General features: G+C 57.5%; 2 protein-coding genes across 7 annotated transcripts in view; one reads left to right on the top strand and one right to left on the bottom strand.

Annotated features, from left to right (window-relative positions):
• The window catches only part of TMPRSS6 (transmembrane serine protease 6), a 35,166-nt gene extending 30,899 nt beyond the window's left edge, over window positions 1–4,267 (top strand). The window contains exons 16-18 of the mRNA XM_010994781.3: window positions 636–907; window positions 2,657–2,793; window positions 3,317–4,267. Of these exons, the coding sequence (XP_010993083.2) occupies window positions 636–907; window positions 2,657–2,793; window positions 3,317–3,475 (568 nt within the window). The 3' untranslated portion in view covers window positions 3,476–4,267. The remainder of the gene's footprint in view (window positions 1–635; window positions 908–2,656; window positions 2,794–3,316) is intronic.
• A 2,419-nt stretch (window positions 4,268–6,686) lies between these two features.
• On the bottom strand, window positions 6,687–17,690 carry KCTD17 (potassium channel tetramerization domain containing 17). Of its 6 annotated transcripts, XM_010994780.3 has the most exons (9): window positions 17,485–17,690; window positions 16,178–16,286; window positions 13,778–13,869; window positions 12,718–12,813; window positions 10,669–10,794; window positions 9,209–9,305; window positions 8,942–9,019; window positions 8,498–8,588; window positions 7,372–7,585 (listed from the first exon to the last, which is right to left on the bottom strand). In XM_010994780.3, the coding sequence occupies exons 1-9, from the start codon at window positions 17,677–17,679 to the stop codon at window positions 7,516–7,518; spliced, it is 954 nt and encodes a 317-aa protein (XP_010993082.2). In that variant the 5' UTR covers window positions 17,680–17,690; the 3' UTR covers window positions 7,372–7,515. The 6 variants fall into 6 exon arrangements, with proteins under 6 accessions (XP_031319073.1, XP_031319070.1, XP_010993082.2 ...); XM_031463213.2 differs by lacking the exons at window positions 8,498–8,588; window positions 8,942–9,019 and having other exon boundaries at window positions 6,687–7,585; XM_031463210.2 differs by lacking the exons at window positions 8,498–8,588; window positions 8,942–9,019 and having other exon boundaries at window positions 6,687–7,585; window positions 12,718–12,843.
• Between the last annotated feature and the right edge of the window lie 6,113 nt (window positions 17,691–23,803).

A 23,803-nucleotide genomic window follows, 5' to 3' on the forward strand; every position in this document is an offset into this window, starting at 1 on the left:
CCCACCCCCTCCTCCTGAGGATTAACAAGTCTCAGGGGTTCACAGTGGCCCCCTCTATAAAGTATACTTTATGTAGAGTATCTTTATAGAGAGAAAAAAGGAGAAAAAGATTTGTCGGTGTCCTGCGCTGTGCTAATTTTTTTTACATACACAGTCTTATTAAATTCCCCCAGGGACAGGAGGGAGGGAATAGCGCAGTGGTAGAGTATGTGCTTAGCATGCATGAGGTCCTGCGTTCAATACTCAGTACCTCCATTAAAAAAAAAAAAACAACCTTAATAATAAATAGACAATTACCCCATTACCACCAAAAAAAAAAAAAAAAAAAAACAACCAAATAAAAAAAAAATTCCCCCAGGAACATATGAGTAGATGCTGCTATTCCCATTTCACAGATGAAGTGAGTGAGACCTCGAGAGTTGCACCTAGGGTGGGATGGAGCTGGGGCTGGAAGCCAGGCAGGAGAGGGGGCTCCACAGCCAACACTGAACATGGTACCACCAGCTGCCCGGCCTAGAGCAGGGCAGGGATGGGTGTGGAAGGCAGTGTCCCAGGTGGGGAAGCTGGCCACCCTAAGGATCCGGGATGGGATGGGAGAGGCGGCCGCTGAGTGCTCTCACCCTCCCCGCCCCCAGCATGGCCTCCCCGGCGCTGTGGACGGTGTTCCTGGGCAAGGTGTGGCAGACCTCGCGCTGGCCGGGCGAGGTGTCCTTCAAGGTGAGCCGCCTGCTCCTGCACCCGTACCATGAGGAGGACAGCCACGACTACGACGTGGCCCTGCTGCAGCTCGACCACCCCGTGGTGCGCTCGGCCGCCGTGCGCCCCGTCTGCCTGCCTGCGCGCTCCCACTTCTTCGAGCCGGGCCTGCACTGCTGGATAACGGGCTGGGGCGCCCTGCGAGAGGGCGGTGAGCCGGACCGCGGGCAGGGGAGACAGGGTGGGCCGCCACACCCACCTTCTGAACTTGGAGGGGAGTGGGCAAGGGGCCTCCGGGCTCCACCCCAATGCCCTCTAGTCCTGGGATGAAATTGGGCTGGATTTCACAGAAGAAAACAACCTTTTACTATGGTCGTGGGCCCCTGCCCTCCTGGCTCTCCCCTTCCTTCCAGAAGGGCATTGAAGGAGAACCAAGGTCATGGAAGGCTACCTTGGGGGAGATGTGTGGAGTGAACGGATAGGCCAGGGTCCCCACGGCCCACAGGCAAGCTCCAACCTTCTGCTCCTCAAACAGTGGGTGGAGGGGTATGTGTCTGTGTTGGGGGGAGGCTCTTAATTATTAGTACTTTCCACATCGAGGTTAGATTTTAGGGGAGCATGGTTTCATTTAATCCATCCAATAACCCTAGTTATTGGCTATTACAGGCCCCGTTTTAAGGATGGGGAAACGGAGGCTCAGAGACATTTAGCAGTGGCTCAGAGTCACACAGCTAGAGAGGGCTGGAGCAGAGACTAGAACCCAGGACAGTGTGACACTTTGAGCCCTTGTTGTTCCTGCTACTGCCTCTCAGAAACATGAGTTTCTCCCCATCCCTCCTAAACTGACCAGAGCTGGCCGTCCCCAGAGACCACCTCTCAGTTCTGTACATAACTCCAGCCACGCCTTGCACCCTTTGTGGTGGTGGCTTTAAAAATGTGAACCACAATTTACAATCTGGAGGCAGGCAGGATTGAGGGATAATTTAAAGATGGAGAAACTGAAGCTCAGGTGAAAAGTGACTTGTCCAAGAGGATGGTGGAAAACAGTGGTAAAGCAAGGACATTCATTCATTCATTCAGTGACACTTTTAAGGGCACCTGCTATGTGCCAGGCATCAAGCTGGACAAAGGGGATTTAAAGATGAACAGGGAACACTCTTGAGGAGACAGTCAGTGCTAAGAGCTGATGTGGATGGGGAGGTAGAGGGGGCAGTGTTAGCCCAGAGGAGGGGCAGTTGAGCTGAGGCTTGGAGGATGGGTCAGCGGTGTCTCAACAAAGGGGAAAGGTGTTTCCAGTAAGAGCACAGGTGGCAACTCAGGGATCCCTGAGAACACCCAGCACCAGAAGGGAGCCGGGAAACAGGTTGATCTGGGCGAGGATCAGCGGGGGCCGCCATAAGGACCTTGGGTTGGGAGTTCTTCTCCTGATCTGCATGAAGCCTCAGGGCTTCGAGAAAAAACACTGCTGTCTGGGCCCCACCCCAGCTGAACAGACCAGATCTCCATTCTGGGTGGGACTAGGCACGGTTTATATTGACACCCTCTGGGGGTTCTAACACGCAGCCCTCATGGAGAAGCGCTGGGCTGGACAGTGGGGAGATGCTGACGAGTTTTAGGGAGAGAGTGGAGGGGTGAGATGTGTGTTCTGGAAAAACCCCCAGGGCTGTCACATGGCAGAGGGGAGGTGGCCAAGTGGCCTCAATTGGGAGGAAGGAGGGGAGGGGAAGCAGGAGGAGGATTCTAGTCCAGATAGGTTCTGGGTGGGGGCTCTGTCCCCACCAGCCATTCAGAGAAGGAGCTGGAACAAGTGATGGTGAGGCAGAGGGTGGAGCTGGGAGGGTGGGCGGAGCAGGAGCGATGAAGGGGGCTCCTGAGATGCAAGAGGAATCGTGAAAGGAAGAATGGGGGGCCCCGGGGCACCTCAGATCTTCTCACCTCTGCCCTCCATCCTCCCGGGCAGGCCCCACCAGCAACGGTCTCCAGAAAGTGGACGTGCAGCTGATCCCGCAGGACCTGTGCAGCGAGGCCTACCGCTACCAGGTGACCCCCCGCATGCTGTGTGCCGGCTACCGCAGGGGCAAGAAGGATGCCTGCCAGGTGACTCCCGCGGTGGGTGGGCAAGACGGGGGAGAGGGCGCTGCTCGCATCACCCAGGACCTGGCCCTCCGCTCACACAGGCTGCTGAAGCCTCCGGGCAAGGTGGGGTTGGCTGTCCCCACTTGATGGTCGGGGAAACTGAGGCTTGGGAGGTGGAGAGCCTTGCTCCAGGTTGCAGGTCCCAGAGCAGAAGAGACCTGAGGTGGGCAGGCCTGAGGCCCAAACCCAGCCCTGCTCCTTGTCCACCACAAGGCACTTTGCCCAAGTGGCCCAGCAGAGGGCTAGAAGGAGCCCACAGAAGGGAGGCAGATCTGGGTGTGGGGGACACACAGCCTCGCTTCCACGACAGCCAGGCCCTGCTGGAGGCCAGGCTGAGCTGGTTTGGGCTCCCTCCTTTTATCAGAGGCTTTCAAAGTGGATGTAACATCCTTGCTCTCACTCAGAACATCCCTGGCAGTCGGGACCCTTGCCTGGAAGGGGGTGCTTTACCCTGACTTGGCCCCTTCTCTCCCCTCCTTTACAGGGCGACTCAGGTGGCCCACTGGTGTGCAAGGAGCCCAGTGGCCGCTGGTTCCTGGCGGGGCTGGTCAGCTGGGGTCTGGGCTGTGGCCGGCCCAACTACTTTGGTGTCTATACCCGCATCACGGGAGTGATTGGCTGGATCCAGCAGGTGCTGACCTGAGGAGCTGCCCGCCCTGCAGAGCAGTGGCCCACCTCTTGGACTCAGAGAGCCCAGGGCACCCGCCAGATGGGGGAAAAAGTATTCTGTGGATAGCAGGGCCCTGAGGGGACCGAAAGTGGCATCTTCCCTATCCCCCCACCTGCTCCCTGACATCTGCCGCAGGGAGGGCACAAGGAGGGAGGAAGGCCATTAGCTGGTGGTCCAGCCATCCACCGAGGGCCTGGGATGGTCAGCAGGCCCGGCTGGGGGACTCCCATCCAGCCTGCCCCCTCCTGATTCTCTCTTCTCCTTCCCCTTCCTCCACTGCTGATCTGGGGGAAGAGTTCAGCATGATACATGGCTTCCAGGTCCCAGTAGGAGTGTCTGAGCCCCCTGCCCCTGCCCCAGCACAGAGGCTGCTTTGACAGCATCCACTTCAGCAGATTCCAGCCTGTGGAGCCCTCGGCCTAACTTGAGGGGTTGGGGTGGAAGGTGCCTCCGCAGGAAGGGCCCTCAGAGCCCTGGAGACAGACAAGTGGGCCAGTGGCCACTGCAAGCCAAAGGGTGGGGAGCCCTGGTTCCAGGGTCCTTCTACCCCTACCTGCCCCCACCACCCTGGCTTTCACTGCCCACCCTCACCTGGAGGTGAGCTCAGCTGCCCTTGGAATAAAGCCGTCTGATCCGAGGTCATGCTCCGGGGACTGAATGCGGCTGCAGGCGCTGATCTGACCGAACAGACCCTGCTGTCTGCTCAGCCTGTTGGCCAAGTGTCCAGAAGGCCAAGGTGGGGCCAGTGGGGACAGGGCTGGCCTCCAGAGCAGCTGCTGAGGTCCCAGGAGCAACCCTGGTGGGGGGCAACAGTTTGGTGACCCTCAGCAGAGTGAGGGCTGGGACAAGTGATGGGCTCCTTCTGGAACCTTGGAAGGAAACTAAGGGGCAGAGACATCCTCATGATTGCACCAGGGGGCAGGAGTGGAGCCTGGAGTGGAAGCCGTATCTCCCATTTCCCAGTCTACCACTTTCCCTCCTGCACGGCACTCCCTCTGCATTCTTTGAGTCATTTATTTAGCAAGCATCTCACAGGCTCCTACCACGTGCCAAGTACTGCGCTGGGGTCACAGAGCTGCACGGAACTTGGCTCCTGATCTCAGGATGGGTGGGGGTGACGATCCAGTATGAAGGGTTTTGGAGGGTAGCCTGTAACTTGGGAAGTCAGGGAAGGCTGCCTGGAGGAGGTGAGACTTGAGTTGGGGTTCAAAGGTGGCCAACGTGGGGAATAGCATTCCAGGCAGGGGAACAGCATGTGCAAAGGTAGAGAGTCCCCAAAGTCAATGGCCTATTAGGGAACAGTACGTTGTTTTTAGTTAGAACAGAGGTTGGGAGGGGGTAATGAAAAGGAATTCATGGTCAGGGAGCAGCACACAGATCAGACGACAAAGAGCTTGGAGGTGAGCCAAGGACTGGGCCATCTGGGGAGCCAAGGAAGGCTCTAGGGCAGGGAAGTGACACGGGCATAGATTCACAGTTTAGAATCACCACTGGCGCCAGTGTGGAGGAGGCCAGAGGCAGAGAGGCTGGTGAGGAGGCCACTGCAGAACCCCAAGGAGAAGATGGGGCCTGGACCGAGCTGGGCAATGGAGATGGACATAGGGTTGAAGGACCCTCACTGTCCTCCAGGTGCCTCAGTGGATGGGGTGAGGTGAGGGAGGACTCATCCAGGACCACTCCCAGCTGGGCTGGTAGAGGACTCATTGCTTGAGCCTGGTCACCTGGGGTGGTCTGGGGAAGGGCTCTAGGAAGGTGTCATGAACTTGGGGTGCCTCTGGGAGGGAGATGAGCTGGAGGCAGATGGAGCTTGAGAGAGAGGTCTGGAGGGACTTTAGAGCCACCATCCACGGAAGGTGGTCCAGGGAAGACAGAGGAGGTGGGGGAGACAGAGACACTGCAGATGTGGGGCCCAGAGTAGGCTGAGGGGTGTGGCCAGAGGCTGGAGGAGACCTGAGAGGGGTGGAATCTTGGTGGCAGCCAAGGGTGTGGTCTGAGTGGGCGTGGTCAGGGAGGGCCGCTGGGCTGGGTCCTGGCGGAGGTGAGGGAGAGTCAACTGTGAACAAGTCTTTCTCCCAGCCTAGCTGGGAGGAGAAGGAAGCGGAGAGCCTTGGAGGGGACCTAGTCTCAAGAGGGTTTTCAAAGACAGGCAGCGGCTACCAGGTCCACATGTGGAGAGCCCTTCCCCTGCTGGGTCCCGCCTGTGGAGCTGGAGCAGATGGAGCAGACGCTGTGGATGGGGACCTCTAGGGTGGGGGCAGGACTCCACCCTGGGGGGCCTTTGAGGGATCTTAGAGGGGGAGCAGAACACAGCTGGAAGGTGCTTTGCTAAAATGCAAAGTCACAGCCTTACTTGGATCTTAATTAGTCAAAATTAGCGAGGATGGCATAACCTATTCTTTTAACAAGCCTCCTGGTGACTCTCTTGCAAGCAAAGCTGGACACAAAAAGTGAGGTCAACTTCAGAGCGCCAAGTGGCCCAAGGGGAAGAGTGGTGAGACCCCCCCAGACTGCTGAGGGGTTAGGGGAGGGCCTCTGCCTAGGGGACCATGCTCTGCAGAGAGGTACCCCAGCAGTGCTAAGTTGCTGGGGGCAGGGGAGCAAGGCAGACACTCAGCAGGACCGAGGAGGTGAAGGAACTGGCTGGGGGTGGCGTGGGGCTTGTATTCCCTAGGACTTGGGGCTGAGGGTGGCGGTGACCAAGAGGTGTCACAGCAAAAAGCAGAGTGGTCGTCCTGGGGGGTTAGGATGGAGCAAGGTGGCAGGGTGAAGCCAGGATACAGAGGGCCATCTGAACGGTGAGGTGAGGCTGGGAAGTGGGAGGCAGGGAGCCAGGCTTGGGAGGACCTGCATCCTGATTCCCGGAAGCCCAAATTCCCTATGCCCTTAGCACCCCGGCCGGTCTAGGGCTGCCTGGAGGCCGGAAGAGACCTGTGTGACTCCAGGGGGCTGGTACCTTCCAAAGTTCACCCAGTAAGGCAGAGTCGGTCCCCTCGGTGTTTGGCCACTGGATGTAGGATCCAGCCACAACGCCCCTCCCAACATACCCAGGAGAGGGTATGACAACAGGGCAGGGTCCCTGAGCTTTAGGAAAAAGCCCCACTACCTTTGGGCTGTCTATCTCACCTTGAGTTTAGCTCTTGTCCCCAAACGTGGCCCAGAGAAAGAGAGGGAGGCAGCTAGCCTGGCTGTTTCTTTAGGTTTTATTCCACGGTGGGGTTGGACACAGCTGAGAAGCAAGTACCCAGCCCGGGAGACCAGAAATGCAGGAGGGGGCTCCTCACTCAGCCCCTGCCACCCCAGACTCTTCCCTGGGCAGAGGGAGGAGTGTCCCCCTTTCCCTTGTCACCAGTTCCTGAGTGGCCGCACTGCCCCTCTAAGCCATGGCCTGCCTCCCTCTGGGCCAGGGCCCTCTATAGACGGGGAGAGCGTGGGGGTGGGAGCAGCCAAGGTGAAGGCCAAGTCACACATCCCCTGCTTCCCACAGGGCCGACCCCCACACCCTCCATCTCCCACCAAACCCTGAATCTCCATCCAGGGCTAGACAGGTCCCCCACTTCCGAGGGAAGGGTAAAGGGAGGGCCACCCCGTCCGCGCTTTATACACTCCCTGAGGGTTTTCCGGGACTTTGCTCCTCTTTGTAACCTCACAACAACCCTGTGAGGTAGGTAGGGCAGGAAGTGAACCCATCCGACAGGCAGACTAAGGCTCAAGGAGGTGACGTGACTGGGCTGGGAGGGAGCGTATCTGCCATGCAGCTGGGGGACCCAGGGGAGGGGACGTGGGGGCCCGGGAGACACAGCTGGACAGCGCCACGCTTTGGCCACAGGCAGGTGGCTCTGCCCAGGGGCCCAAGGGCCCACCTCAGGCCTTGAGAGTTCCCAGAGGGCCTCCACCTGGCCCCCAGGGGCAGGGGTAAATCACAGCCCCACAGGTGTAGACAGAGGCGACAAGGGGGAGAACTCTTCCTCCGCCTCGAGCCGGGGGCCCACCCCGTGGTACAAAAATAAAGGATTTCAGATCGGAACCCCAAGTCCCTGGAGGTGATCTGGGGCCTCACATCCGGGTGCCTCTGGCTTGTAACAGCTAGAAAATAAGAGGGGGCAGGGGGATGGGGTGGGGAGTGGTCAGAACACCGGGAGGGGGATGGGGGGACCAGTGAGGAGGGGGTAATGCAGGGCCAGGAGAAGGGCAGAGAGGAGATTGAAATGGAGGGAGGGCGGGGTGGGGGAGAGAGGGAGAGAGAAAGAGGTCGGTGAGTCACAAGGTCCTTTCTGGGAGGAAGGAGGGGGGCTAAGGCCCAGAAAAAGTGGATTCAGAGCTGAGGAGGAGGGGGAGCGGGAAGGGAACCCAGCTCACCCGTCCAGGAGCCCCAAGCCCCATCTCAGGTCCAGTGGTGGCCAACTAGGAGGCCAGATTCTGCCAGGACTCCGGCCGGGGGTCAAGGCCAAGAGAGGCTGGTCACCACTGTCTCAGGCAAAAGGTCCCAGAGAGCAGCTATTTGTCCTCATTTCAGAGGCAACTGTGGCCCAGAGAGGGACAGTGACTTGCCCAAGGTCACACAGCAGGTAGGTAAGATTGAGTGGGCACCTGGCCAGGGTTTTTTCTGCCACACCTCAATCCTTAGCCAGCTCTAGCTGACTCCTCGTAAACCCGGGGAATCCAAGTGTGGCCTGTCCTTCCCACCCTTGCAGAAACAGGGAACCCAGTGCCATGAGGCTGTGACGCAGGAGCTCTTGGACATGCAGGATGAGTCCAGGGCACCTGGCTTCCGTCTCCCTTCCCTCCTTCCCAGCCTGGCTCTGGTGCTGATGGGCAGGTGGGAAAGAATTCCTGCCCCTTCGTCTTGTCTCAGTGCCTCACACTCAAGGCCAAGAGAGGCTGAGAAACTTTGGTGAGGGGAGAAAGTCAGCCAGAAGTTCGGCTCAAGTCCAGGGAAGGAGAGGTGAGCACCCTCCTGGCTTTCGCTCCTCCCTCCAGCTCCACCAAGCTACAAACCAGGAATGGCATCTCTGGGGGTGGGCGAGGGGCCGAGGAGAAGCCCTTACTGCAAGCACAGCCTCAGGTCTGAGGGGGTGCAGACGGGAACCTGCAAGGAGGAAATGTGAGGAGGAGGCGAGGAGGTGAGGTGCTGGAGCAGGGCGGCCCAGCCTCAGACGTGCCCAGCAGGGTCAGTGGGCACAGAGGAGGTGCAGCTGTGCCCTTCCTCCCCTGGCCGGGAGGCAGGAGGTACCAGAAAGGATGCAGGATGCGGCAGGCAGGATGCTCTGGGATGCAGGGCCGTGGCGCCTGGGTGGAGGGCGCAGGAGGCTGGGACCAAGGTGGCCCCGGGATGGAGGCGTGAGCAGGCAGAGAGAAAACCCGGACAGGGGCAGAGAGGGAAGAGGCAGGGTGTAGATGAGATCCAGGAGGAAGAAGAGGTGGATGAAGATGAGGCAGGACCTCCAGCGGGAAGCGGAGGAGGAGGAGGAGGCGGTGGTGGGAGGGAGAAAAGGTTAGCGGGATCCTGAGATGACTGGGCTGCAAAGAGAAAGTGAGAGAAGGGATGGTTATGCAGGTGAGGCGCCAGGCACGCGGCTGAGCTAACCCTGGTGGGCCCACCCCCCGGCCATCCCCGGGCCCCCCAGGTTCTGCAGCTGGCTCCAGCAGGGAGTGGGTGGGAGGCTCCGGCTTTTGTTAGCAATCATTCTCCTTGGGGGTTGGCTGCACCTTTCTCCTGTGTATCTGCCTCCACCTGCACCTGTGCCACCTCCACCTCCACCTCCTCCTCCTGCTGCTGCTCCTCCTCCAGCTGCTCCTCCGTGCTCTGTGGACCAGCCGGCGGACCCAGGGAAGAAAGAGTGCAGAACTAACGAGGGGGCCAGGGCTTGCTGGCGACGGTCCCCACAGGCCCCCATCTCAGGGCGAGCGGGTGGGCAAGATGAAGGGGGACCTCCAGGGGAGGGGATCACTCAGCCAAAGAAGCTGGGGCATCTCGTCTGGTTGGTCAGTCCCCTGGGAAGCCTGGGAAGAGTCTGGGGTTGGGGTGGGAACCAGCGGAGGGTGGGGTCCTGCTGAGGATGCTGGGGGATCAGCTGCTGTGACGGAGAGCAAGGCTGGGTGAGGGGGTGGAGGAGAAAAGGGGTGGGTGTGTGGCTGGGGTATCCTTGAGGGGCACCTGAGAAGGCCTCATTTTAGGCGGACTGACCCGGAGGAGAAATGAGACCAGGGCAAGCCCAGGGCAGACAGCACCCAGATCTGAGATGCCAGCAAGAGGCTCTGGCAGCCCAGGTCCCGAGGCTTTGGCCCAGAGAGGCAGGAGCAGCGGGCTCATGCGCACCCTTGAAAGACCACACAAGCCACTGGCCCTGATGGGGGTGGAGTGGGCGGGGGAAGTCACAGCACAGGGAGGCAGACAGACAGACGGGAAGACAGAGTTCGTTAAGTCTCCACCACACAGGGACAGGCTCCTAGAAGGAACAGTCTCCCTCCTTCCCAGCCTGGCTTGCTGCCTGCCCCGCTGGTCTTACTGAAGGCCCCCGAGGCTTCCGACCAGCTCTGGGTCCAGGGTGGCAGGACCTCCGCTCAGCCCCCTCCCCGCCACCAACTGATGTGGCCTCACAGGCCAGGGCGGAAACACAGGGCTGGACCCCCCCAAGGGCTCCTGACCCCTCTGCTGTGGAGCCCGAGGAGGGAGCCTGGGGGAGGGGCAGGGTTGACAGATTTGGCTGCCCCACCCCAGCCCGGGCCCCAGGGAAATAAACTGGCCATTGAGATCCCAGAAGTTCCAAGCTTGATGGCACCCTCGCAAGCACGTGATCCACCCCCCTAACTTCTCCAAGAACACAAGGTGCCGAGAGGGGACAGGACTTGTCGAAGGTCACCATGCCTAGTTCAGTGCACTCCCCCTTGTGACACACTACCCCGTGGCCACCATGTGACCATCATTCAAGTGGCATCTAAGTCCACTCTCGCTGGGCCCTGAGGATCATCCCATCTCACTGCCCCCCTTAGCCTGGGCCTGGGTAACTGGCATGAGCAGACCACGGGTGGCATGGGATGGATGGCATGGGCCGTGGCCAGGGGGTTATGCGTGTACAGCAGGAGGAAGAAAGAAGCAGCAGGGCTGGCTAGGGGGAGGGCAGCGAGGGGAGGGGGGAAGGAGGGGAGGTTGACTTCGGGGGGCTCACCTTGGTCTTGCGGCTGGACTCGGAGCTCGGCCCGTGCGGGGAGCTGTAGAGCTCCTTGGACACCACGCACAGGAACTCCGCCTGGTCCTCGCTGCCATAGTTGTAGGAGGAGCCGATGTTCACCAGCTGGAGGGGCGGAGCGTGGAAAGAAAATGATAGGTCGGGTTGGGGGTCGGGGAGTGTGGACGTGGGCACCTGTCAAGATACCAGCTGTGTATACCAGTCTTGCTGTTCCGTTCAGGCCCATCCCTGGGTTTCCAGAGGACAGCTCTAGTTGAAAGTCAGTCCTCCCCTCCGCTGCCACCTATGCCCTTCGGTCTGTTCGCAGGGCCAGCCTACCCACCTGGCTCGGCTGGGCCTGGTCCTTCGAGGAAGGCTTTTATCACTGCTGCTGCTCCCCTGCCCAGCCTGGTCCCAGGTCTAGCAGGCCGCCTTCTGAAAGTAGGCAGAGGCCTGTAACGGGCAGGTTGTCCATCTCTGTCCCAGATGTGGCTGAAACAGCCCCAGAACCAGGTTGCAGGGTGGAGTCGGCACGACCCGGTGGAGCCCCATAGAATATGCTGTTCACTTGGGGAAGCAGAGGTGGAACAGGCCTCCCGTTCCGTAGGCCGGTGGCCCCGACCCACGTGCTCAGCCTCTGAGAGCACACGCAATTGCCCAAGACTCCCATAGGCTCTCAAGAGTGACCCCATCTTTGTTCTGGGGTCCCTAGAATAACCACACCTGCAGGGGCCCTTCTGGCTGATAAAGGCCCTGCACACGACAGGTCTCATTCAGCCCCAGGAGCCCTCACTCTGCAGGCAGAGAGAAAAATCAGCCCCTTTGGCAGATGAGGCTTTGGAGAGGTGGTGGCCTGCCAGAAGTCCCACAGCCAGGAAGAGCAGAACAGGATTTGAATCCGGGACCCCGAGTCCTCTTTCGGGTCTTACAGACTTAAATGCTTCTGATAATTCACAGGATGCTAGCTGGCTCCAATGTCGAGAGGCCTACCCTGGGCCAGGGACTTTATCAACAGTCTTTCTTTTTCAGGGAGAGGGGAGGAGGCAGTGGAGGTAATTAGGTTTACTCACTTATTTATTTCTTAATAGAGGATTGAACCCAGGACCTCATGCATGCTAAGCAGGCACTCTACCATTGACCTATACCCTCCCCCTCAGTCTTTCTAATCTACACAACATCCCTGCAAAGGAGGCACTACTGGCCCACATCACAGATTACAGAAGTGAGGCCCAGAGAGATGTGACTTGCTTGAGGTCACACAGCCTATCAGTGGTGAGGCCTAGATATGAATCCAGTGAATGCACTGGGTTTGTTCCTCTAGACTGTCCGGCCATCCTGCAGAGCCTGGGGTTCTCCCTGCTTCAGGCTCCAGGTGCAAGGGGGCTCGTGTGGCTAGCGGGTTAGCCCAGTCCTTCTCCTTCACTAAGGGCAAATCTGACCTTGGGTTAACTGTTCCTCTGGAGGCCTGAGAGAGGTGTGCATTACTAGGGCAGCACCGTTTATGGCTAAAAATCTCTCCTGATTGGGAAAGTGCATGGAGACTGGGAGGGAGTATGGGTCACCGTAAGTACCTCCCGGGGGGCCTCTGCTCTGGGCTTCCCTGAATGTGGCAAAGCTTGGAACTGGGCGTGTCCCTTGCGAGGACCCGGAAGCTATATCTGGGGAGTTAATACAAGAAGTGTGGACCCACAGGGGCTTCCGCTTGCCTATGTACATCTTGTCTCCTTGAACCAGAGCTGTCCCTGGGGGGGCCAGAGATTTACATACTGCAGTCTAGACCACTTCCTGGTCGCTGGGAGGACTCTCACTAAAGAGGATTCCCTGGAGCTGCCCTGTGGCCAGTGGGCCTTCCATCCTTTCTCCCTCTTGGTCAGTCTGCTGCCAACTGTGGCCTTTCTTCATCTTGTTTAGTTAGACTCAAGAATTGGTGCCCCCCGTCCCAAAAGGGGGCTGCAGTAAGGAACCCAAGCTGGGGCTGAGGGAAGGGAGGGGCTTGCTTTGCCCGGAGGCTGGGAGTTCCTAGTTGTGGCCCCTGAGCACCCAGCCCACCTGCTCGAAGCGCCATCCATCAGACATGGTGGAGACCATCTGCGTGAGCTCCTCCTCCTGGCACTGCAGCACGCGGTACACGTGCTTGGGCGGGACCTGCAGGCAGAGAGGCGATGTGGAGGGCACCTGTGGGAGGGCCAGGCGGCTCGGGATGGGGAAGAGCATCTGCCCTCCCCCCACCATCTACCCCTAAGAAGGCGAGAAGGAAGCGAGGCGGGGAGGGGACAGAGTGGGAAGACAGGAGCCATGTCCTGAGGACCTACTATGTGCCAGGTACTCGACATGCATGATCTCAATTAATCCTTCCCAAACCCTAGAGATTATGGGATTTTCATGGAAGCTCAGAGAGGGTCAGTTACTTGCCCAAAGTCACCCAGCTAAAGAGTAGCAGAGCCAGGACTGGAATACAGGTGATACAAAAGGGAAAGAGGAGGGGAGTGGGGGACATTCTGGGTCACTAATTGAGGCAGCCCTTCCAGAAGAAATGGAGCACCCCCTTTCAATCTCCTGGGGCTGGAAGATGGTACCTCACTACCCATTTCCCACCCACCATGGCTTCCCCACGGTGGGCAGAGAATCTTTCCAGCTCCTCCTGCAGACTGGCCACTTAGGTCCAGGGTCTAAGCTCAGAAATGCCAGCTCCAGCAGCGTGCGCTGTACCTTCCAGGGGACCACCTGATTCCACGAAAAGTACCAATCCTGCATTGTCCCCCACAAGGCCCCCTGTACCTCCACACTGACCCCATTTTGCCTGTGAGGAAGGGAAGGGTGGACAGTTCTCAGCACCTCTATATTTCACAAGAGGAAATCAAGGTCCAGAGAGGGGCATGAATGGACCAAGGTCACACAGCAAACAGAACCAAGGCAGGGACAGGACCCAGTGTCCATCTCCCAGTCTGGGGCGTTGCTGGGCAGTCTGGGGACAACCACCCATCCCCTTATAGGAGAGCTTGGCCTCCCCAAGTCTTCCTCCTGCCTCCCTCTTTGGCTCTGCTCCCTCTCCCCCACTGCCCCCTGCTCTGGCCACAGAAGCTGCCCCACTGCCCCGCTGCTCCCCGACCTGTGTGACGGTATAATCCTTCTCCTCCATCCGGTCTTTGATGATGCGGATCAGCGGGCCGATGTTGTAGAACTCCGCTTCCTCCAGGACCCCTGGCACAGACAGAGCAGCCCCTGGTCACCCCCACTGCCCCCATGCCCCATTCTCACCTAGTCCCCTCCACCTCCAAACCCACCCCCGGCTCCAGTCACAAGAGGGTCATGAGCATCTCTGAGTTCAGGGATCAGGCAAGAGGGAACACTTCCTTCCTTGGGTCCCACACTCTCCATGGCAGGGGCGAGAGGCCACCACTCAGCAGCGTGACATCCCTGCTATGCTGAGCATGGTCACCCAGGGACGCCTGCTGGTCCCCTATCTGGGGGCTGCTCTAGGGCTATCAAGAGGCAGCGGGCTTGTTGGGTTGAGAAGGGCCTTGACTGGCCCCCAAGGACATGCTCCCATCTCTGAAACACATGCTAAGGGCAGGCACCGGGTTAGGCACGTTCTGTTCTTTATTGTAATTAATTCTCAGAACGAGAAGTAGGTACCTTCATCACCCCCAGTGAACAAACAGGGAAACTGAGGACCAGGAAAAGCAGCAGCTGAGCAAGGCTCAAGAGCTGGGATTCAGAGCCAAGTTCCTTTGACTTCAGAGCCCACTAAGTGCACGATCTTTGTGCACCTGCATCTCTCCGACCACCGCACTTTACAGTTTGCAAAGCCCCTCCTGTGTTCATCACAAGCCCCAGGGCCATGGAGAAGCAAGCATGACTGTCCTCATACAGTTAAGGGAACTGAGGGTCTTAGACACTGAGGGAGTCACCTCTCCAGTGAAGCACACGGCCCTCAGCCTTTGGACTTCCCCTAAGCTCCTGCAGGGAAGGGACACTTCTGGTCCTTTCCATGACTAGCCTCTGGGGACAGGGCCCATGCTGATCTACCCTGCTGTCCCTGGTGCCCATGTCAGTGAGTGCTGCTGCCTGGGTGCCCCCGTGGAGCCCTTCAGATGACAGACAACCAGCTCGGCATCACGAGTGCTCGGTGCCACTGGGCTAAGTGACACACTTGTATTTGCTCTTTTTATCCTCACAGCAGCTCAGCAAGGTGGGTGCTACTGTCACCCCATTCTATAGATGCAGGCATGGGGGTGCAGACGGGTAAGTGATGTTCTAGGTGCCACACAACTAGTCAGTCTCCTCCCAGACTCCCCTGGTACCCTGGATGGGAGACCGAGCCCTGTCTGAAGGTGCTGGGAGTGCCAGGGCTTTGACAAACTCAGAACCTGTAAACAGGTGTTGGCTGTGATGCGGCTGGAGCATTTACCTCCCTCCCCGTGGGACCTACTGTTGCGCCCAGGCCACGCCTGTGGTATCTGCATTCCCCCAGGGGCTGCCAGGAAAGCTGTGGGGCTCTGCAGAGCTGATGATGGGCTCTGAGTTTGAAGACCTGGCCCCCCGGGGAGCCACATGGCCTCTAGATCACTGTGTCCCATGGGGATAAGGAGGGAAGACTGTGGGCCCGACTGAGGAGACGGGATGTGCTGGACATGTACAGGGTACAAGCCCCGGGACTCATACCTACCGTCTCAGAACTTGTTCTCTGCAATGTACATCGCCGCCCACCCCTTCATACACACAAGTAGAGACTCAGAAAGGAGAAGTGACATGTCCAAGCTGGCCTGGCTGCGTCACCTGACCCAGAGGCACACCTTGTACCCTAAGAAGAATGCACTTGGCACCAACTGTAGTCCCTGTTCCTGCGGCTCTGCCAAGAAGCCATTCTCCCAGGCATGGCTTCCCCACGTCTGTTGGGCCCAGAAGTGAGCATCTACAGGGCCTCAGCTACCCAGGCCTGGGAGGGACCACAGCCGCACTGGGGAGCAGGCTTCCCTCCTCCCCTGCTCTGCCCACAACCAGCACCACCAGCACTGTGCTACCAAGGCTGTCAGATTTGGGAAGAGGCACCCGCTCCACCCACCTGCTGACTGTCAGCCCTCACCAGGCTTCTGAGATGCCGGATCACCCAGAGAAAGAGAACTGCATCTCTTCCCACACTCATCTCCACCCTGTTCACAACTGGCTTCCCAGGAGACCCAGAGAAAGGGCATCCCTGCCCACAGCAGAGGCTGCCGGCCTCGCTGGCTCCCTCTGTCCTCTGTCTCCATGTTTCTGTCACTCCCTTCAACAACACCCAGTGGAAGCATGGGCCAGTCAGTCACCTTGACAGAGCCTCCAGGTTCAGCCTGGCCAGAGGCTTTGGGATTCAGTCCTGCCGGGGATGAGAAGAGGCAGGAAACATGGAAGAAAGCAGATGTTCCCTCCAGATGGGAGAAATGGCTTTGGACCTCCACGGAAGGCCCTGGCAGGCTGCTGAGCACAGGGCTAGGAAGTGGGCCCCTGCCAGCCTCCTGGACCAACTTACCTTCCTCAGCCATGTCCTTGTCCAGCACCAGTTTGCCATGCCGGAGGAAGTTCAGGATGGGCCCAAAGTAGGTGGGGTCGCGGTCAATGAGGTAGGCCCCGGTCTCATCCTATGGGGATGAAGGATACAGGCAGTGAGAGAAGAGCGAGCTCCCTCCCCTGCCCAACCCTGCACATACCGCCTCAGTTCAATCCCAGTAAAGGATCAGAGGGAGGGAGGGGGTGTGGAGACTGCTCTTCCCCAGAACAGAGCAGCAGGATGGAATAAAAAGGCTTTGAGGTCAGATACACCTAGGTTCAAATCCAGCGTCTGCTTTTTCCTGACTGTGTGACCATGGGCCAGTGACTTGGCCTCTCTGAGCCTCACTCCTCTGCCCCATAACTAGAGGGCATTGTGAGCATCCAGTGAGGTCTGAGTAGCACCGACTCAGAGTAGCGCTCAGGGATTGCCCCTCTTAGAGTTTGTTCCCTGAATCCAGTCCTGTACTGTCTCCACCAGATCTCCAGTTCTTCTGGGGATGTTTACAAGTTTCCAAAGGAGCTGCTATTTCACTGGATACCCTCAGCCTGCAAGGAGGCAGAGAGGGCATCAGTACAACTCTACAGAGAGAAAACTCAGACATCACCAGGTGAGGGAACTCATCCAAGGTCACAGCATCAGAAGGTCAGGAAACGGGAGAGAGGGGGCCTTAAAGGTCATTGCCAGACCAGCCCCCTGGGGTTACAGACAGGGGCTGGGCCTAGAGCAGCGAAGGGTCTGACCCAAGGTCATGCAGACAGTTTGCAGCAGAGCTGAGACAGGAACCCAGAAATGGTGCCCCAGGCCAGAGCTCCTCCCTAATGAAGCCCAGCTCAGAAGCTACTCCAGGATTTCTCCACCCTGCTCTCGGCACCCCTGGGCCACCCACACCCCAAAGGGCAGGGAGGAGCAGCCTCAGTAACTCCTTCTGTGGTGTGGGAGTCCAGTTTGGGCAGGAGAGAAGGCCTTAAGTGTCCATCCCTCTCCACAGCCCCAAAGGACAGGGAGCGTCCCCATCCATCAGCTTCCTGGGTTGGAAGCCCAGGGTAGCACTCAGAAGCTGCAAATGGCCGCAGCCTGGCGTTGTCCTGTTGCCACGGCAATGGGCACATCCCTCACTCTCGGATCCACTTCCTTCTCCCCTCCTCTGGCCAGTTCTTCCCGCCTCCAGCTCTTGGGAAATAAACCCAGCCGGCTTTCCAGCCCGGCGGGCGGGCCAGGCCAAACAGCCCGGATTCAGGCGAGGGAAGGCTCCCTAGCCCGACGACCGCCCACCCCGCGGGCCTCACCCGGTCGGACTGCAGCTCTTCCCCCTGGCACAGGCGGCTGAGGAAGGACTTCTGCTCGCGGCACAGCGTCTGCCGGGTGGTCAGGAACACCGTGCCCCCCACGTTGAGCCGCACCCACTTGCCCCAGCCGCCCGCCCCCGCCGGCGGCGCTGCTTCGCCAGCCTCCATCCTCATCGCTCTCCCCGGCGTCTGCATCCTCCAGGCAAGGCGGCTGGAGGCGGGCAGGTGCCGCGCGCCGGGCATGCCGGGAGCTGTAGTCCGCACCGCCCCGGGCGGGTGCGCCGGCGGGTGAGGGTCCGCGGACGCCCGCCATCCTGCCTTCCCCAGCCCCGCCCTGCTTTGCCCTTCCTGGGAAGCCCACAAACGGGGGTCTCTTGAAGAAGCCCTTTGGCCAAATGACTGTCTTTAGGGAAGGTCAAGTTCGAGGTCACTGGGAAAATAGTGAGTGATACCCCAAATCAGCAATCATCCCGTTTGGTCTCCACATTATTGTTTTCCCTTTGTCCAGTCTGGGTTATCAAGCAGCTGACATGAGAGGAAACTTCTGCCTCCCCAAATTTTCATAGCATTTGCCTGTATCTGTTTTCTAATATTCTTTCATTCTGCCCTTTCGGGAAGCAGGGGTAGAGCTGGGTTCTTTCCCCACATAAATTCTTTGAGGACAACACAGCTGGGCTTAAAGTTGGCTCAGCACCTTCTATAGCCCAGACGCTTTATGCATATATATTATTCACTGATGCTCTCAGCAGCCGTGAGAGCATCAATGAGTCAGTGAGGTTGGTGTTATTTGCACCCATTTTACAGATGAGAACACAGAAGTGAAGTGCTCTGCTAGACTCACACAGCTGGTGAGTGGCAGGCTGGCACTAACCAGGTGGGTTCCAAGTGCATTTCTACCACCGAGACCCTTTCCTGATCCCTGCCAGGGGTTGTCAGAGCTCCTTGGGGAAGATTTCTAGGGAGGAAGAGTGGAGATGGCACGGAATGAAAGTCAGGAGATCCTGGCTCTTGCAGGCCTCAGTTTTCTCATCTGTAATTCAGGACAGGGGGAGGGGGGGATTGGTTCTGAGGGTGCTCTCCTGAACCAGATAATTCGGAGGTGGGACTGCTGTCATGGGTCCTGCAGGATGTGGGAAGGGGGAAGATCCTCATGTGATTTGGGACCAGGGAGGGACAAGGACTGAAGGGAAGCAGTCTTCTTTAACTTCCTTTCCTTCTCACTGTTTCAGTCCTGGTCCTGGATTAAGGAGGAGGGACCTGAGGGTCCCCTCAATGATGCCAGTGTCACACACACTGGCAGACTGGCCTTGTGCCCAAGGAAGGTCCTGTTACCCCTCCAGCTCTGCCTTCTCCATAAACCTTTCCCCTTGGCAGGGAATGGGTCAGGTCATAGCTGCTGGAATCCTGCTCCTGGGAACCTGTGTTCTCTTAAACCCAAGTTCACGTGTGATCTCGAGCAACTTCTTCTCTGAACCTTTCTCTTGTGCAAAGTGGGAATTGTGGTGAAGATTAAATTATATGATGTCTGTAAAATAGCCGGCATAGTCTTTGAGATTTTAATATATTGAATAAATGGATGAGTGAATAAAACGGGATATGGGATATGAACTGGCCTTGGAAGATCAGCAGCACTCCTGGCCCTTGCTGAGTCCTCAACCATTGTCAGTTAAAACAAAGCCAGAGCAGGGAATATTTCTTTTCTCACTTCAGGGTTGTAGGCAGGGAATGACATGGCCAGATTTGTAACTTGGATCACTCTGGTGCTGCAGGGGGGATAGTTCAAGACAGGATAAGGAGTGAGGGGTGCGTGAGGAGCCGGGAAGCCCCAACCAAGGCAGCATCAATGGGCAAAGACAGGAGTGGGCGGATTCGGTGGATACCTGGGAGGCGGAAGTTGAGGTTGCAGGGACTGTGGGAAAGAGGGAGGTGGAGGAGGAAGGTGGGGCCATGCTGACAGCCCTGGCTTCTGGCTTGAACTAATAGTGTTTCCCCGAAGCAGGAGAGGTGGATCTGGGGAGTGAGCAGGGTTGAGGAGATCAGTTTGAAGCCTCATTTGCAGTGCCTGTGGGGCAAGTGACAATTGTCCCTGTGGGTGTGATACTTGGGAGAGCAGCTTGGGCTAGAGAGGAAAGGTGGAGCTGTCTCAAGCCTAGAGCAGGAAGGAGACCCTCCCAAAGAGGACATGAGAGTCCTGGACCTGGGGGCCTGGGAAGGCTCTCCTGGGAGGTGGCTCCAGGCAATGGAGAGGACCGGGCAAAGTCTGGAGGGCAAGGAACAAGAGCCCTACTCCAGAGACCAAGCGTGGGCCAGCTGTATTGAGCAAGTTCACGTAAGCAGTGACAGCTGAGAAGGCGGAAGTTCAGCGTCCTGGAGCTGCGGGAACTCAGGGCTTGCCTGACCCAGCCTGCAGATGTGACGAGGGTTGGAGGCATGGAGTAACTTGCACAGGATCATTCAGCAGATATGGGGCAGATCTCACATTTCTTGGGCCAGCCCTCCCCCACCTGGGGTGCCTCTCCCCGGTGAGGAGCCTGGACGGCGCAGCACTTAAACAGCATCAAATTTTTCAACCAAGGAAGAACGTTGTCACTTTGGGAAGTTTCATCTGGCGTTATTGGTGCACAATCGGGATGGGGCGAGAGCCAGGGGGCCAGGAGGGAGAAATGGGGGTGACCTGCCCAGGGCCCCTCTCCCTCCTTCCCATAGCCCCATTTTCTTGTGTTTCCCCCCACTGCACAGTGAGCTTGGGGACAGACCCCGTCCCTGGGCAGCCGTATCGCAGGCGTGTCACACTGGGCCTGGCTTGGGGTGGGGGGCGAATGGAACAGAAACCCCTGACACTGAGCGTGTCTTTAGGACACTGGCTTCTGTGGTATTTTGTTTCACTGCTTTAGTGCTTCCTACGTGCCAGACGCTGTCCTCAGCGCATCACCCCGTGTAACAGGTATGCTCAAGCAGAGGCTACCATTTACTCATCTGATGTGCTCCAGGCATTTGGTCACAGCAGCAGCAGCTGTCACTCATGGAGGGATTATTCTGGACCAGGCCAGCCCATGCATCATCTCATTTTATTCCCACCGCAGCCCCACGCGGTGGACCCTGTTCCCACCTTGGAAGATGGGACTGAGGCTCCAGGACCACGGGCCTCCATAGGCGGTGCTCAAAGTGGCTACAAAGGGCAGAGCCGGCCTGCAGGTCTGTCCCACTGACTCCGAAGCTCAAGCCAACATGGAGCCCTGATGCACCCCTCTGCAGGCATTTTTATCCCCAAGGTACAGATGAGGAAACTGCGCTCATCTCGGTGGTCCAGCGAAGACCCGCTTAGCTCAGTGCCAGGGCTCGTTGCCATCCTCACTTGGGATCTTAGAGGTTGCTGGGATCTTAGAGGTGTTGGAGAAGCTAGGCCAGCACCTTTGGTCCCAAAGTGGAGAGGGTGGCTTTGGATGAGCCAGTCTCACCCCCTTCCTTCCTCAGAAGCCCCCACCTAACTCTAGACACAGCATCCCCTCAGTCAGCACTTAAAATCTTCCCACCCAAAGCAACACATCCCCCACCAACCGCCATTCAGTGCCATCGCTGTCTGTTGAGCACCATTGATGTGCCAAACATTGAAACACGGAGATGAAGGTGGGGTGGACCCTGCCCTAAAGGGGGCTTCGGTCTGGGGGAGATGGGTCTGAGAGGCTTTAACAAAACATGGAATCCTAGACTGTCCTGCTTGTAATCATAGACTGGTGCTCTTCACAGTTTTACGCATGTCTTCCGCATTTAAAGGATAAAACCAAACATCCCTTAGACACTTTCTCGGGATGCTACTTACCCTGGAGGAGAGCCAGACTTCAAATGGCTGCTGGTTACACTGCCCCCTGCTGTCCCCTTTTGGGAAGAGCAGTTCTCAGGTGCTTTTTTTTTTTTTTTTCTTTCCAATATTTTTCTGTTGAGGGGTAGGTAAGTAGGTTTTATTGATTTATTTTGATGGAGGTACTAGGGAATGAACCCAGGACCTTGTGTATGTTAAGTACACAGTCTACCACTGAGGTATACCCTCCCCTCTCCAGGTGCTTTTTAACATGGCTCTGAATAGGGCTTGAAAGTGAGACAGGACAGAGAGTTGGCTAAGGGGCACAAGCTCCCTGCTAAGGATGCCAGCCCAGGCTTTGCGGCTTGCTAGCTGGGTGACCTTGGGAAAGTTACTTAACCTCTCTGAACCTCAGCTTCCCCATATCTAAATTGGGAATACTAATAACAGTACGTAGCTCATACAGTTGTGAGGATTCAATAAGCAAACACATGAAGCCACGTGAAGAGCCCTCAGGACACAGCCCGGCTAAAGTCTCAGTGAATACTGGCTTTTGTGAAATCGATCCTGCCACTCTGTCTGTTGTTTGGACCCAAGATCAGAGCCTGAGCCAAAGGCTGCCCCTTTCAGATCCATTTCCTATTGGCCACGAATGAACCAACCCAACCAACACTTCCCTGCTGAAGTCAGAGAAGCAGAGAGAACATCCACCCCAAATGATCCAGCTTCCAGAGCACAGTGGCTGCAAATTCCCTCATACTAAACCCCCAAGAACTAAAGGGACCCAGAAGTCACTCCGCTGCCAGACAGAGCTGAGGGAAATAAAATATATCCCTGAAGTTCTCAGCCGAGCACATCTCCGCATCCTATTTTGAACTTCTTAGCAGCATCCCCCACATCTGAGTGGCTTGTTCACATCCGCTGTCAGTTCCGTGACTCAGATGTCATTCACCCCTGCTGGGTTTTTTGGATTCAGTCCCCCTCTTCCCCACGTTCAGAATGTCAGAACATTCTGATTAGTCTTAACTCTTTTTTGTGTGTGCGTGGTTGTTTTTTACATCAAATCCAATCCTATCACTGCCTTGGCTGACAGTTCTGCCTCTTACCTTGGAGAGCGGGGTGGCTGGTTCTGAGTCAGCACCTTTTTGGGGTCACCTGAGGAAAAGAACAAGCATAACCAGTGAAAGAGAGTGTGTCCTGACCAGCCAGAAATATTCAGACAAGCTTTTAGAGGCTTGTGGTCCAGAGTTGACATCTCTGCTCCAAGGTTCCCTGGCTGAGACCTCACTAATTAGGTATAAAAATCCTTCAAGTCCTTATACCATTTGCAACATTTACATCATAATGTTATTCGCATTTTTTAGTGTGATTACATACAGTAAATGTTAGCTATTATGACTGTTATGTGCCACACATTTTCTAGCCCATGTAGGTATTATACCCATTTTACAGATGGGGCTCCGAGTCCTTACACACTTGATTATCTATAAGATAACAGTATGCCACAACTCATTTACCTCGAACTTCCTCTAACTGTCAACATTCATCAAGCCTGACCCAAGTACTGGATTTTAGAGTTGCAGAAATGAAGGAGACTCGGACCCTACTCCCTTAAAGAGGTCACCGAGAGGGCCCCGTAATGTCTGCAGACTCCAGGGGGCGCCATTCGCATCGCGAGGGTCTGGAGGAAGGAATGCCTTCTCTAATTTGCACGAAATTGCAGTTGGGGTTGACCGTGACGCTTTCCCATCCCGGGTCCCAGCAGGATGCCCTCAGCACGGGCGCTGCTCACTTCAACCAGTGGGCCGGTGCTCAGCGGAATCCCAGCCGGTCCTGCCTTGGCGGGAGTGTGGCCGGCGGTTTGGCTTCACCAGCAGGGGGCGCACCAGCCTGGCCAGGCCCACCCGGTCCACGCGGTCCATCCGCTCCTGTTGGTTCCTATTTTCAGAAGATCAGCTCCGGAGGACTGAGGTCATGACAGTCGGCTAACTTACCAGCCTCCCCCCAGTGACCCCACTCTTCCCTGCAAACGTCCCTCTGGCTCCTGTGGAGGATTGTTTTGAGGGTTCTTTGGAGCCCTCATTGCTAGGAGTGGCTCACGCTGCGGTTTCCTACCCAGGCAGGGCTTTCTCCAGTTGTCTGCCTGGGACACCCCACCTGAGGACCACGTCATTGGGTCCCACTCCCTCCCGCCCCGCCCCACCCCACAGCCCTCACGCATAAAGTCCCTTCTGGACAGCTCCTAGCTATCTTCTTCATCCAGGTCCTCAGCGGGTCCCCGGGAATCTGTGGCTTGCTCAGTGCTGACAAGGTTCACCCTGCACAGCTGCATCTCCTGATACGACCACCCAGCAGCCAGCCAGGCCAGCATCTCGCCTGAGGGTTTGCCAGGCATGGGTCCCGCCCAGCCTCTGCGCCCCCAGAATCCAGGACTCACAGCTCAAGTTCTGCAAATGGCCTCCGTGAAGCTCCCCGACCCCGACTCAGTCGGCGGAAAGTGGGGCGCCCCACGCACCTCTA

The sequence above is a fragment of the Camelus dromedarius genome, chromosome 11, assembly GCF_036321535.1.
Source record: "Camelus dromedarius isolate mCamDro1 chromosome 11, mCamDro1.pat, whole genome shotgun sequence".
In the NCBI taxonomy this organism is placed as follows: domain Eukaryota; kingdom Metazoa; phylum Chordata; class Mammalia; order Artiodactyla; family Camelidae; genus Camelus; species Camelus dromedarius.